The sequence below is a fragment of the Pyxicephalus adspersus genome, chromosome 6 (genome assembly GCF_032062135.1).
Source record: "Pyxicephalus adspersus chromosome 6, UCB_Pads_2.0, whole genome shotgun sequence".
Classification (NCBI taxonomy): Eukaryota; Metazoa; Chordata; class Amphibia; order Anura; family Pyxicephalidae; genus Pyxicephalus; species Pyxicephalus adspersus.
The window spans coordinates 78324544-78338187 of NC_092863.1; the positions used below are offsets into that span (position 1 = coordinate 78324544).

The following is a 13644-nucleotide window of genomic DNA, read 5'->3' on the forward strand; positions in this document are numbered from 1 at the left end:
CAAAATATTATTTATTTATGACAACCATTCTCCAGTACATGATAGCAGATTTAGATATAATCAGCTCACTACCGGAGATACCACATAGAAATAGAACATGTTTTTAGAAGAAACTCAAAGCACATGCAGTAGTATTAGTAGCTTTGAGTCTCCAGATGCTGGTAATATTTTGACTTTATATCTGTATTAGTCATATACTGTATGACTAGTCACCACCATATGGCTAAGTGGACACAAGAAACATTAAAGTGGACCTAATGTATTCTTAAAGTTAAACATGCACTGTCCGGACTTTGGCCCCATTACATAATCCTAAATGTAACAGATTGAACATTAAAATCTTCTATTGTAAAGACAGCTATACACAAATCATATCACAAGCACTTTTTGGAGACAAGCAGCCTAGACAGCCCTCTGCTTTCACATTTTGGGTGACTTGTCATCAGCTTTCCACTCCCAGTCCTACAAAAGCTATGATTTTCTCCAGGTCAGTTTTTCCTACTTAAATACATTAATAATTCAGCAGAAAATATATTACAATGCTTGCATTATATTAGTGCAACTTTGTATAATTGGAGATGCTTAGAAGGGCACTGAGACTCTCTGTAGCTCAAAAAAATTAAATATAAGAATACATATTATAGCAAAAAAGAGAAGAAATATTGTGCTGTGATTAGGAAAGTATTTGGTATTTGCCAAAGTATCCAATCAGAGTGAGTTGCCTTAGCTTACTAACTACTTTATCTTTTTTGTAAAGCTATGGAATGAGATATGTGGCCAAGGTTCTGAAGAATTCCTTACATGAAAAATTCCCAGATTCAACAGAAGATGAACTATTAAAGGTTAGTGTGTTCACTTTTTGGATTATTGATATTTTAATACCAACACTACATTGACATCAAATCCAGGATACCACTAGGTTGTTTACTTCAAGGGACTCTTACACTAAGGCAACAGACATGTATCAAATTATTGTCACCTTGCATGAATGGCTGTGCTTTTCGTGGGTGCATGTAGAAGAAAAAGTGTACAACAATGCTCAACATGTTTCACAGTTCGCCCTGATGCGTTGAAGAACGACCAATAACCTCCTGGGCCATTCATTTCTGTCCGGTTTTATATGTCTAAAAGCAGTACATTGTTTTTCATGATAGTATAATACAATAGTATAATAAAATAGTATTAGAGTGTATGGAGTATAAAAACGTTTGAAACACAAAGTCATGTCAAAATAATAAATTGAATAAATAAAAAAAAATTATTTATTAAATTTAATTAGTAATTATTTTATTTTACATGTTTATCTCTAGATTGTTGGAAACCTCCTTTATTATCGGTACATGAACCCTGCTATAGTGGCCCCAGATGGATTTGACATAATTGACATGACAGCTGGCGGTCAGATTCACTCGGACCAGAGAAGGAACCTCGGTTCTGTGGCCAAAGTGCTTCAACATGCTGCTTCCAATAAGTTATTTGATGGTGAAAATGCTCATCTGTCTTCCATGAACAACTACCTGTCTCAGACATACCAGAAGTTCAGGTGTATTTTCTTTCCTATCATAAAAAAATTGTTGCATGCCATTTTTTCAGGTGCAGATTGCATGTGACACTATTTTCAACTGAAATAAAAACGCAATACGTATCTTCTAAAAATATATAAAAAGCAGATCCAGGCTAGGCTTTGAAACCAATCACAACTGACTAGCTTTTTTGTAATAGGGAGATTTTTTATGGCTGAAGAATGTGTCCAATGATTGGTGAGAGTTCGAAAGGTTGATTTTTCCCAAAGGACATTTTCGCACACCTTTACATCTTTCATCATTACCTTGCTTTGTGGCTCTCAGCATTTATTCCTGTGTAATCCCAAGTTAACACCTAGACTTCTCTTGTGGCTGTGTTTATGGGTCTGAATGGGGAGACGATGGGTATAAGACATCTAGGCATATGTCACTGACCAAGGGTTCTGCTGTTTTCGAGATTCGAATGTTGGAATATGTCCATAAAAAGCACCCACCCAAGATATTTTTTTGTCCTTGCTGTCCCCAACCTAAATCCCCACTTGGAGAGAGCATTGCTGACATCTCTGGATCCTAATACATGAAAAAAGCAATTTTAATTGTTTTAGGTCATATATTTTAGTAGGTAAACATCAAGCATTGACATACAATGTACTGTATAAGCAGTGTAAATTTTTTTTTAAGTATTGTTTTACAGTTATCGTGTGCCAAGAAACATTGTAACACTGTTTTTTTTTATTTATTTAGAAAGTTCTTTCAAGCTGCTTGTGAAGTTCCTGAACCTGAAGAGAAGTTCAACATTGATGAGTATTCTGATCTAGTGACGCTAAGCAAACCTGTCATATATATCTCAATAGAAGAGATCATCAATACCCATTCAGTAAGTATTCGTAGTGATTGCACCTGTATAACTTGACTGCTACATTTAGATTACTTAAAGCTTCAACCCAACAAAAATAATTCCTAATGTGAAAAATTATTAGAATGACACCATATATTTTATACAACATATTGTATGTTGTATTTGTGTCTGTGTTGTGTTAGTTGGTTTAGTCCTTCTTGTCTATGGTAAATGTCCATCCCTGGATTAGCATAATAGTACAATGCTTTCTATCTGTGTCATTGCAACCTGGGTTTTGTTCCTGTCTGATAAATATACCTGGAAGCATTATGTTTTAACTTTGTTTGATAAGTGCAAAAATACTTGTTGATCCTGTCAGAGTTTGAATGAGCTTGAAAGCATCTGTTATGGAGAGATGTTCAGTATTCCTATACACTTTATGTCCTGCGGTGCTCTACCATGTATACAGGATCAAGAGTCAGCATTGCCTCGTTGGACTAGAAAGAGCAGGATCACCAAGTAAAAAAGTAAAAGAAGCCTGAAAAGACAGACACAGTCTTTTGGTTCTCTTGTGATCTAATTTGGTCTTGTGATCTCAGCCAAGCAGTTACTGAACTTTCATTTTCCCAAATACCTGGGCATATAACCACATGACCAGCCATTTTGGGATTTCAGGGCTGCATTCCTTTCTGCAGAGGTATATATTACAAGCAGTTTTTTAAATAAGGAACCATGTTGGATATAGGGTTACATTAGCTTTGGCTCCTGACCAGAATAGGGAATATTTCGTTTTTGCACAGATAAATTAGGAAATGAATTTATATGGGACCAGGTCTAACATGGAAGGCTATGTTTATTCTGATACATCACTGCTATGTGCAGTTAATGCAGGAAATAATAAATTAGAAATGCCAAGGAGGAAAAGTTAGACAGCAAGGAAAACTCACCACTTCTATATACATGGTTTCTCAGTTCTCTATCATTATAATAGTATGATATATCGACATACATACCACTCAGGGAAGAGCCAATTTAATTAAATTATTCTAATTTCTTTATCTGGTCCATGAGTCACCATCATCATAATGTTCTACTAAATAATAAACTTTCTGTTCTGACATATATCTCCTATGTAGTATCAGACCAGCACCCACACACTTCTCTACATTCTGAAGGTCACTGACTGCTGACATCATGTCATTGACTTCTGTAGCAGTATTTATTTTTTTAAACTGTAGGATCCAGATTACAACACGCCATACTTTGCATAGGTTCTTCTGTCATACTGTTCTTCATTACAATCTTGGATACGTTCTGCATTTCATGGCTGCTTCGCTACTTAGTAATATGTTCCATGGCTTCTTTTGTTAATTCAAAACATATGTTCGAAACCTGCAAGGCTGGCCTTATTTACTGCAATAGATTGTTAATGAATTAATTCTCAGACATGGGAGTGGCAGTGATTTATTGATGTAGAGACTTGCAAATCCTGTTTTACTTCTCCGGTATAGCTTTCTTTATTAATAGATAGCTTATCTATTTTCTATCTTGGAGCAAAGAGAGAGTTTGGTCACAAAGATGCTTATAGCCTGACACAGTCCCGAAGGGTTCCTTTATGGGTATTTTACCAGTTGGATTATGGGATGCTGCTATAGCACCTGGAAGATCATCTATGCCAATGTGGGAAGAACTTACACTGTATATTACTAGTATATTCAGGTAGTCCGCTGACCTCATTTTTTGGGTACATAACAATGCTGAACTTAGACCAGATGAACTAAAGCAACCTCGGATTATAACTCTGCCCCCACAGACTTGGGGATTTTTTGACAGCCATGCAGTGTATAAAGACTATCCAAATATTGTTCTTGTTGAGAAACAAACACATAGCCCTTCAGAACTGTCTATGTTTTCTAAAAGGCAGATGTAGACAGTGGCTTAAGAGGGTGTCCAAGCCCCATCAAAAGAGGGGTGCTTTATTGTTTGTACTGTTGTTCCAAAACTAGCCAGGCATGCTTGTACACTGATGGACTTCTGTTCCTAGGGCTTAGCAAGTGCAGTCCAGAAGTGGCTTACATCATTTATTAAATGCACTCCAGATGCACTAAACAAATGTATACTATCTTAGTTGGAAACCTTTTGGTGCTTGTGAAATACCTGCAGTATAATTTTTCACCTCAAGGTAGTGCTACCAAACAGCTGAAACTTGTGGGCATAATTTTGGTGCATATTATGGTTTATTGATTGGCAGATGTTAATAATCTGCCAAACACATTACAGCAAAATATCTCATTACTATTTATATAGAAAGTTGTAAATTTATATTTTAATTAAAAATTCAGGAAATGCAATAGTCCTATTTTGTTAGCTCTAAATATGTATGTACAATAATTGCTCCATTTGTCTGAATAATAAAGTATAATACAATAATAGATATAACTGACAGAAAATGAGGTTTAAATATTACACTCCCAGAATTCATCTGAAATCCAATCAGGAAGGATTTTTAGGCATAGCATTCTTCTGGTCACTAGCTGAAGTGATATTCTGGCAGTCAATATTTAAAAAGCACACTTTAGGGGGGTAATAAACTCAAAGAAGAAAGCCATGTATGTTGTATTTTCTTCTTCCTTTTTTCCCCATCCCAAATGCACCTTACCAGCACACTACAGATCAGCACATGGTAATAGTTTGCCGCACTTTCCGAGAGCACTGCTTGCACTACAATTCTAAGAGCTTGTTCACATTTGTATGTGTGCAGGCAAATGGATTAATTTGATAGTGGTTGGATTTGGGTGCATTGAAACTATAGAGATGAAAAGAGGGGGGTATTCTTAAGTCTAGCAAAAGAAGAACTGAGCAAGGCTGACTACTGCTTTGGAATTTTCAAAGAGCTGAGATGGTACAGCCATTCTTGATATATTTTTTTTTTCCCAGAGGAAAATACTAATGTTTTTGCATGTTTCATGGGGATATGAACAGAGTTCATTGTACTTACTGATTTGTGTGCTGTGAGTTAATATCAGTGTTTTCTGTAGACTGTTTATGCACCAATAAAGCAAATATTTAGATAATGTGTATACTGTTGACCCAAGTTCAATATAAAAAAAATCAGAGCATACAGCCTAAATCCTTAGGAAATATTTTCAGCAATGCTTCATGAAGAATATATATGAAGAATTAACTATTCACACCAGTTCCTTCCATTGATGAAATCATGTTTAATTTTGCGACTAGTTCTTGTTAATATATATATATATATATATATATATATATATATATATATATATAAATATAATATTTTTACACGTTCATGACATTTTTGTTACTCTAGCTACTTTTGGAACATCAGGATGCCATATCACCAGACCACAATGACGTTCTGCATGAGTTACTGGAGGATCTTGGATCAGTCCCTGATGTGGAGTCTTTCCTTGGTGAGACATTTTCTTTTTCCTGTGCCCTGTACAATGTTCATGTCACTGTGACCTGATAGCCTAATTTGTGTCACATCATTTCCTCTTCTCTTTCTGTCCTTCTGAGGTCTGTGAGATAAATTCTAAGTCATCTTGTTCAGTATGTGTGTGTGTGTGTGTGTGTGTGTGTTTATGTATGTGTGTGTATATATATATATATATATATATATATATATATATGTGTGTGTGTGTAGTATATTATAGTAATATTTTGTACCTATATCCTACAGGGGAGGGTGCTGTTGATTCTAGTGATCCCAACAAAGAGAATGCACTTAGTCAACTGGCCAAAACCGAAATATCCCTATCCCTAACCAGCAAGTTTGATTTAAAAGATGGTGGGGATCAAGACTTGAAAAGCCTGATGATCAAGTATGTATTTTATTAACTAACATAATATTTCTGTTTTCATAACAGATCAACTGAGCTGTTAAATTTATTTTTTCTAAATATTTTCTTGTAAACTGTATTTCTATTTTACTCCAGTGACTTCTAAATATACCTATGTCTTTTATCGAAGCTACTTAATTTTAAATGTGGTATAGGGGAAAACAATTACAATTCATTATTAAAACGGATTTCGATTTATTTATTGAAATTTCTAAAAAAAATGTAGTTGAAAAGTGCAGTCTTTATCCAGGTCCTGTCCCCAGCAAACAGATAACCAGTCGCCCCCCTAGTGAGGCCTAATCATAACAAAATATAAAGCCCCACAAGGCGGCAAAATGCACAAGTTGCTCCACTGTGGCTTTTGTTTGTTGGTCAATGAAAAAAAAATCCTTGATAGAAGACTGATCTACATTGTAAAGTTTGAGGCTTTTTTTTCGTAAAGGTTCATTACAAAAGTAATCCAATAAAAGAATTATCCTGCCAGGTAAAACTTTGATTTTGCTGCCTGTAATGAAGTTACCGTTACTAGTGGTTTCATTTTTCGGCATCTCGTTGGGTTGGAAGGTAAATCAAGGCATTGGCTATTCTACCCTCAAGAGATGTAGAAGAGAAACACCTCATTAATAATTGGGATTTCCTCTTTTGTATGATCCAACTTTCATATTGGGTTCATTGATCCATACATTTAGATTATAGGTTAGTATCATAATAAAGTCTAAAAAAACATTACAGCTGAAAAATGTTTTCCTAAGACAAAATAATCAGGCGTACGTAATGTCATGTGTGGGAAAATCTTTCTTTATCTTCTATATCAACAAATGACCTTGTGTTTCCTAGACATCAGTACAAACAAATGTTCCCTGTCTACATGTGTGTCATTGCACCAGCTTTGCTGCTCTCCAAGTTAGGGTAATGTAAAAATATGTTTTGTAAGAAAATGACACATTGGATCAAAATCATCCTCGATCAAATGAGTTTTAATATAAACACACAGGGAGGATAAATACATTCATAGAATAGGAACAAAATTGGAAAAAAACAGCAGGTTTTTACTTGACCGCTTCTTATGAGTGGAGTGGAAAATGGGGAAAGAAGCCCATGCAAATGTGTCTGCCATCTCATGTAGGGCATTACATCTGCTGCTGCTGACACCTTTTGTTGATCACTCTTAAAAATGCTAGTTCTTTTCCTGCCATGCTAACCCAATGGTTTCAGCACCTGACTCCTGACTTTACTCTGACTTTCTTATCTCCATGCTTGTTCCAGGTCAATGTCTCAGTAAGTATTAACATTAGAGGCAGCCTATCATGTAACATAGGTTTCCTTTAGGAGAGATGCTTACATCCATCGATTAGATTCTCTGACTTATAAACATGGCTCCCAACTCTACTTCTTTGGCTTCTCCTCAGTTGTCTTTCTTATTTGGGTTTTAAAGAGACTCATTCATGTGAGCAAAAAACGTCCATAAAATTGTGAATTTAATATAAATTGTGACACCCCCATGTGTTCCCCTTTTCTCAAATCCAAGTATGTATGGAGGGGCAGATATGCCGGGTCAGCACAAAGTAGTTGGGCATTCCCAGCAGAGGACCTATGATGTGCTAAGGACTCTCCTGGAGAAGTCTAATTTTCTTATCCCTAAGTTATTTTAATTTCAAATGCTAGTATTGAAGTAGTTGTACAAATTCATAGGGGCTTCATTTAACCATCAATTGCACATAATTTCTACACTGTTTGCAGTAAACCTATTGTTGCTTTATGCTACAAGGTGTCCTTAGATGGTTGAGGAGAGAAGAGAGGGAGTATAAGTGCCCCTTAAATGATTTCAAAACGAGGTTTCACTGTTCAAGTAAATTTGCATTATATTTATGCTTTTATTTGTAAAACGGCTTTAAAAGAATTCACTTCCTACTAGTAGTCACACCAAAACATAGATTCCTAGAGGATCCCCGCATATATAGATTATTAATATTGTCAATGTTAAATATGAATATTAATCCAGCAAATAAAAAATATTATTTTTTTGATATAAAGCACAGCCTTTGAGGATGGAATTGTGAGGACATTTTCTACATTTTGAACAATTCTTCCCCTTTCTTTGGGAGTTTCTATTTATAAGGGCGGTCCAAATTTTCAGGTTTCATTTTAGATTCTGAAATGTTCAAAATGTAGTACAAATTCTCTAGCTACATGAAGAAAAACAGAAAAATGCTTTGTCAGCTGACTATAACTTTATTTTCCCAACAGGACGAAGAAGTTGATAGTTGATGTAATCCGCACACAGCCTGGAGAAAAACTCTTAGAAATTTTGGAAACACCAGCTTCTTTACCACAGGTAGTTTTTTTTTTTTTTGCATCATTTGAAACCACAGTAATAGGAGCACACCAAAAAGATTACACTGGGAGAGTGCCCTATCACAAAACTTTGGTGCACTGCCACCAAAAGTGTTTTGAGACAGGATGTGAAAGAAAATCACACTAATTAGACACCAAAAATAAATAAAAAAATAACTAATTTTAACTCTTTTCTTATTTCTTCTCTAAATTGAATGTCCTTTCATTCAGTGAGACAAATGGAATTTTGATGTTAAGCAGATGGGAATTAGGTCTTCCCTCTTCTTGTGGGATGGGGGGGTTGTTCCTCCCTTTTTTTCTGATCTTTGATCTGCAGCCTATTTCAGCCTCTTCCTGTCTGCATGCAATCACTTTAGTGTCTGCAGCATAACAATGCTCTGGACTAGCTTTCTAATAGTGACATTGGTTTAATGAGTCAACTGACTCATTGAAAGAAATTAATTCTCTGTGCCAAGCAAAGCAAGTGCGACCCTATTTAGTGGCTACTCTACAAATGTAAAATATGTGAGGGACATCTCAAAATCTTACCATTTGCTCTCAGAAAATACTACTTTCCCTTTAAATGGACAATCACAGCACAGTTGAATATACTAAAAAGGTGAGCTTTACTCTTGACATCCTTTCTAGTGATTTGCAGGTGTCACCTCAAGCATTGGATTAGAATTTTGGTTGATATTTAGCTCAGCTGCCCTGACAGGTTCTCTTTGAGAAGTACGTTTCTTTGTTCATTTTCCTTCAAAATGTAATTACTGAACTGTTGAGGTCAGTTCCTGGCAGCCTTTTTTCTTGTTCTTTTTCATTGAAGTTGGAGGTTATGTTAAACATTATATAAGCCTAGCTCTCTAGTTTCATTCCTTTTTCTGTAAAGCCATTTATCAAATAAACAAATGTGATCTACTTCCAGGAAAACGAACACTTAAAAGTCATTGAAAAACGAGCTGCACTTGATGCCAAGACTCCTGATAAAATGAAGAGGAGTCAGTCTGTGTTTGAAGATGGCCAGCTTCCCCTGGAACAGAAGAAGAGAAAAATTCTTCGGAATCTGCGGACATTAGAACAAGCTGGACTGGTATCCGAGGAGAACAAGTATCAAGAAATCATCAATGAAATTGCTAAGGTATTTTGTGTTAATTATATACAGAAATAGAGGAAACAAGCAAAGACCATACAAATATGTTACTATTTATTATTTTTTCTCTTTCTAATAATGATTCACAGATAGTTCAGTACATTTCTGTTACCTTCAGTGTTTAATCCTTAAAGGTCAGCCTTGCGCTCCCTGCTGCATAATATATTTTTTTTTTTAGTTATGTTTTTGACAGTCATGAGACAATGCTAAATCCTCAATGTGGATGAGGTCAGCATCGCTCTGCATCAGTACACTATAAATGAAATGTTAATGCATCCATAGAGGTAGGCAAATTACATCCCGCACTGATGGTGACTTGGGACATCTTGGGTTAAAGCAGAAGAACACTTGTCCTTTATTAGCAAATAGCATATAGGACTGACAATACTACATGGTTTGGGGTTTTGTAAATCTAAACCACAAGAGGTTTTGAGCTCTATTAACTGTGTTTATATTTTTATATTGGTTTTGTATTTTGTTTTATCTTGCATTTTATATTACTATGCATATTTCTGGCTTACTTGCTGTTTTATAGTCTGGCTTAATATAACAAATGATTCTCTCATACAAAACAGGATATTCGAAACCAAAGAAGACATCGGCAGCGGCGAAAAGCTGAACTTGTAAAACTTCAGCAGACTCTCAATGCCCTTAACTCCAAGACAGCATTTTTTGAGGATCAGATAACTTATTATAACACATATATTAAGGCCTGTCTGGATAACCTAACTAGGAAGTATGTTTCACATTTTGTATTTCATTGTCTTTAGAATTTAAATATGTTATTATTCAGCTTCCTTTTTTATATAAGAAATACAGCTGACTTCCAAATATTCTTTTTATTCTTTATATTTATTTTCATTTTTATACTTCTGTATGTATTATCCTTCTATATATTTTTTTTTTGTCATACTTCTGTATGTACATTACTAAAAAAAAGGCACTGATTAATGAGTGAGGGGGACCTTTACCAAAGATATACGTTTCTCAATTGGATAAGCTAATTTCTTTCTTTGAGGCTACAAAAAGTAGTTATGGTCTTTAAATCTGTTGCAGAGTTGTTTATATTAATCCCGGACAACAATATTAAGGTTTCCAATATGTGGCCGTATAATTGCAAGACAGATTTAAACATTGCAAGCAACATTTTCCTAAGTAGGAATAAGAAGACAATATTTTTCGTGCATCAAAATCAATATTGGTATATAGAAATGTTTAAACAAAAAAGGGGGAGAGAGCCTTTTATTGCATGTGCACCATATTGTAATATTGCCTACACCACCAAGCAATCTGGTTAAGGTGGGGGTTGTTATGATATGTTTCAGATCTCTTACTAACAGTCTGAACCCAAGGTGCGCAGAGATTCACAAATTGCCTATAATCCAAGCATTTTAGGTAAAGTTTGGACAGCTGTAATCTATGTTAAGAATTTCAGAAAATGCCCAATAAAGATTAGACAACTGTAATTCAGTGTCTGTCCAACTGCAGGAAGCTATAGGCAGAAAAAAACTTTTGTCTTTTTTCAACTTGGTGTCTGTATCTTCCCTTTCTCATTTTCTACCTGTGTACAATTTACAGAAATTCAAGGCGTTCTATTAAAATGGATGGAAAGGGAGAAGAGAAGACCAGCAAGAAGGTCAAACAGTCATCTCTGAAGTACACAGCAGCAAGACTACATGAGAAAGGAGTGATCCTAGAGATAGAAGGCCTGCAGACCAATCAGTGAGTAACACTGCAAACTATGGATATTTTTGTGAATATGAGAGACAAAATACCTAAAATGTTTTTAAAGACGGCCTGAATTGTGGAAGCTTGCAGGCAGAGAACACAGGACAAGTAACCAGGATCTCCTGTTGTCTCCCTATAGCTGATCTTTTCCCTATTACTTACATCCTATGCTATTCCAAATTTTCCAAACAACAGTTTTCAGTGTTCTTCAATTATTTATTTATATAACTTTATGTTCATTAAACTGTTTGTGCATTTAGCAAACTATTTTCCCTTTTTTCAGGTTTAAAAATGTCTTGTTTGATATAACGCCTGGAGATGAAGTCGGGGATTTTGAAGTTAAGGCAAAGTTTCTTGGTGTTGAAATGGAAAAGGTTCAACTTCACTTTCAGGTGATTTTGGTATACTAATTAAATCTGAATGCCAGGCAAACCGCTGAATACATATGAGCACACGTTTTTACCGTTCAAAAAATGTATATGTCTTTCAGTCCAGTCCTGAGATTTACAGAGCTCTGCCACACAACATACCACTGGCTACTCATGTATAGGCTATAGTTGTGTTTCTCACTAGAAGAAGGGCATATATAACAGTTTTGGTTATGGTGTAGTGTTTATCATCATTTTTTTTCTGGAGCTCTAGGCTTTTCAAGCGTTATGCAGGCCCATCCCCTGCTGGAGTGTCTGTTTTCTTCAAAGCCTAATAGTTAGGCAGAATTATACATTCACACATGGCTTCCATATGAAGGTCCATCAGAGGGCAATCTAAAAATAGAGATAAAGAATCAACTTCAGATGCAAAATATTATTAGAAAACCTAGCAAACCATAGCAATAACTGGAATCTACTTACTGGATAAATGTCCAGACACAGCAGACATGTAACATGTTGTCATCATATAGTCCGATATACTCTTAAATGAAATTATTCAATACACTTCTGATCTAAAGAAAACAATCAGTATATTTACAGGTATTGCCTATTTGGAGTTGTTATTTTAGTGCTTTCAAATTATTTAATATAATTTTACACCCCGGGCACTTTGTTTCACAGCGCTACATTGGGGGGATTGGCAGGAATAAGTAGAACCAAGCCACAGCATGGCAGCCAAGTGCTCGGAGTCCCACTGCCCTGCCTGTTCTAAACCAGCATTGCTATTGCTTATCATTAACCAATGAATATCTCAACTTTTGAAATACAATTTTAGATGGCTGGCCCAGCAACTTCAGTGCTCACCTCCCTACGTAAAGTTGTATGTAGTTAATGGCAGAGGAGTGAAGGCTAGCAATGTAGAGGGTCACTTGATTGAAAGTTTCTGAAAGCACAGGGCTTACATAACGTCCATCCTTTTTTTTTTTTTGTTTCAGGATTTATTGCAGATGCAGTATGATGGCGTTGCTGTAATGAAAATGTTCGACAAGGCAAAAGTCAATGTAAATCTTCTGATATTCTTGCTGAACAGAAAATTTTATGGAAAATAAATACATGTACTGGAGATTTCATGGGACAGCTTACCACAAATCAGTCAAAATATTTTTTGTAATATTTTTTAATTTAATATATTAATAATTCAAATCCTATTGTGAAAAAAATTCTATTTGAATTAAGAGAAATTAATAACCAAAAGTTTTAAATCAGTTTGTATTCTGGTGCCTTTAACACGGTCAGTGTCAGAAGAAACCCGACTTGCGCTGACGCATAACCCCTTCCACGCCGAATGGAAGTCGCAGTGCATTGCTGCACTATAGCATCTCAAATACTGCACAAACGATTCTGATTTTATAATGTGAAACACAATTTAAACGCTTTTAGTTTTGCTAGATTTCTAAATTCACTGACCAATAAAATACACTATGGAAGAAACTGATTATGTTATCTATTTTTTAATACTGGAATGAATCCTGGAAAAGAAAGTTGTAAATGTGTTTGAGTAAAATAAGTGCTTATTGTCTCTTATTGTGTTAATATCCACACAGCGGGGCTGATTGAACATTTTCAGTACAACCTAACAAAACCTTTTTTAAAGTGTCAGCACTGACAGCAGATAAAATGACATTTTGTCAGCCACAGAGGTGAATTTTTGGGGAATTTTGTAATATTTGTTTTCTTTTTTTTTCTTATAGATGATACATAATTTATAAAGAAATACTTGATGTAATGATCCGTTGCATGAACCTGACTCTAGATTTAATGCACTACTGCCTAC

The 13644-nt window shown here is 35.3% G+C and overlaps 1 protein-coding gene across 3 annotated transcripts in view; it reads left to right on the plus strand.

Moving 5' to 3' along the window:
* The window catches only part of IQGAP2 (IQ motif containing GTPase activating protein 2), a 146156-nt gene extending 132851 nt beyond the window's left edge, over positions 1–13305 (plus strand). For all 3 annotated transcript variants that reach the window (XM_072416286.1, XM_072416287.1, XM_072416288.1), the window contains 11 exons: positions 758–842; positions 1311–1543; positions 2268–2400; positions 5696–5798; positions 6068–6209; positions 8475–8562; positions 9487–9699; positions 10287–10447; positions 11290–11433; positions 11723–11831; positions 12806–13305. In XM_072416286.1, the coding sequence (XP_072272387.1) occupies positions 758–842; positions 1311–1543; positions 2268–2400; positions 5696–5798; positions 6068–6209; positions 8475–8562; positions 9487–9699; positions 10287–10447; positions 11290–11433; positions 11723–11831; positions 12806–12919 (1525 nt within the window). In that variant the 3' untranslated portion in view covers positions 12920–13305. The remainder of the gene's footprint in view (positions 1–757; positions 843–1310; positions 1544–2267; positions 2401–5695; positions 5799–6067; positions 6210–8474; positions 8563–9486; positions 9700–10286; positions 10448–11289; positions 11434–11722; positions 11832–12805) is intronic.
* Positions 13306–13644: the final 339 nt, after the last annotated feature.